Here is a 1,147-nt window from a genome sequence, read left to right as displayed (position 1 = left end):
TTATCCTGAGCTCAGGGTTTAGCCCAGTGCCCAAGTATACCTTTCGATCGGGCAAGTTTTCTTGCAATATGACTTTTTCCAGTTCCTCGACCGTCGATTTAGTGGCGTTGAAATCATCGGGGGCTATAAAATATCTGGGAATCCCATAATCATCATCCTCGACTTCCCCTTATTTGTTCGAATTTGCTGAAGATGGTATCAATGATTGCTATTTTGCTCCATTTTTTACCACCTGGTTTGGGCCCTTCGATATTGAAACTGTAAATACCGGTGTTACCTCGTCAATCACGAACATTTCTTTTGCAGCTAGTTGTTCCCCGTAGACTGTTTTAACTCTGTCAGGTGTTGGGAATTTCAATGCTTGGTGCTGCGTCGAAGGCACCGCCCTCATGTTGTCGATCCATGGCCTTCCCAATAAAGCGTTGTATCTCATGTCCCCTTCGATCACATAAAATTTGGTCTCCTGGATGGTCTCGGCGGTGTTTACTGGTAATGTTATTTTGCCTTTAGTGGTCTCACAAGCCATGTTGAATCCGTTTAGAACTCGAACTGCAGGCACGACTTGGTCTTGCAAACCGAGCTGTTCCATGACCCTTGATCGAATGATGTTTGCCGAGCTACCTGGATCAATTAACACACGTTTAACCTGAATTTTATTTACGAGTACAGATATTACCAGTGCATCATTTTGGGGTTGCACGATCCCTTCCACATCTTCATCATTGAAAGATAAAGTTCCTTCCGGTATGTAGTCCCGAGTTCGTTTCTCCCTAGTGATGGATACTTTGGTGCGTTTCAACATCGGTCCCTTTGGAATATCAACTCCTCCGATGATCATGTTAATGACGTGTTGAGGTTCTTCTTGTTCTGCATGTTTGTTAGAATCCCTATTTCTGAAATGATTCTTGGCTCGGTCGCTTAAGAACTCCCGAAGGTGCCCATTGTTGAATAGACGAGCTACTTCCTCTCTCAGCTGTCCACAATTCTCCATTTTGTGACCATGAGTGCAGTGATATTTGCACATCTGGTTAGGATCCCTTTGGGTTGGATCGGACTGTAGGGGTCGAGGCCATTTGGTATTTTTGATGCGCCCGATATCCGATACAATGGCGGCATCATCGACATTAAAGTTGTATTCGATAGCCTT

At 44.5% G+C, this 1,147-nt stretch overlaps 1 protein-coding gene across 1 annotated transcript; it reads right to left on the bottom strand.

Moving 5' to 3' along the window:
* Positions 1–208: 208 nt before the first annotated feature.
* Positions 209–838, bottom strand: LOC138901818 (uncharacterized). Its single transcript, XM_070189613.1, has one exon. It carries the CDS (start codon positions 836–838, stop codon positions 209–211), a length of 630 nt encoding a protein of 209 aa, XP_070045714.1.
* Positions 839–1,147: the final 309 nt, after the last annotated feature.

The sequence above is a fragment of the Nicotiana tomentosiformis genome, chromosome 11 (assembly GCF_000390325.3).
Source record: "Nicotiana tomentosiformis chromosome 11, ASM39032v3, whole genome shotgun sequence".
Classification (NCBI taxonomy): Eukaryota; Viridiplantae; Streptophyta; class Magnoliopsida; order Solanales; family Solanaceae; genus Nicotiana; species Nicotiana tomentosiformis.
This window is presented reverse-complemented; position numbering and strand designations above follow the sequence as displayed.

What these genes read in the sequence shown, in the direction of transcription:
- LOC138901818 (XM_070189613.1), bottom strand. Translation starts at nt 838, where the DNA reads ATGATCATCGGAGGAGTTGATATTCCAAAGGGACCGATGTTGAAACGC.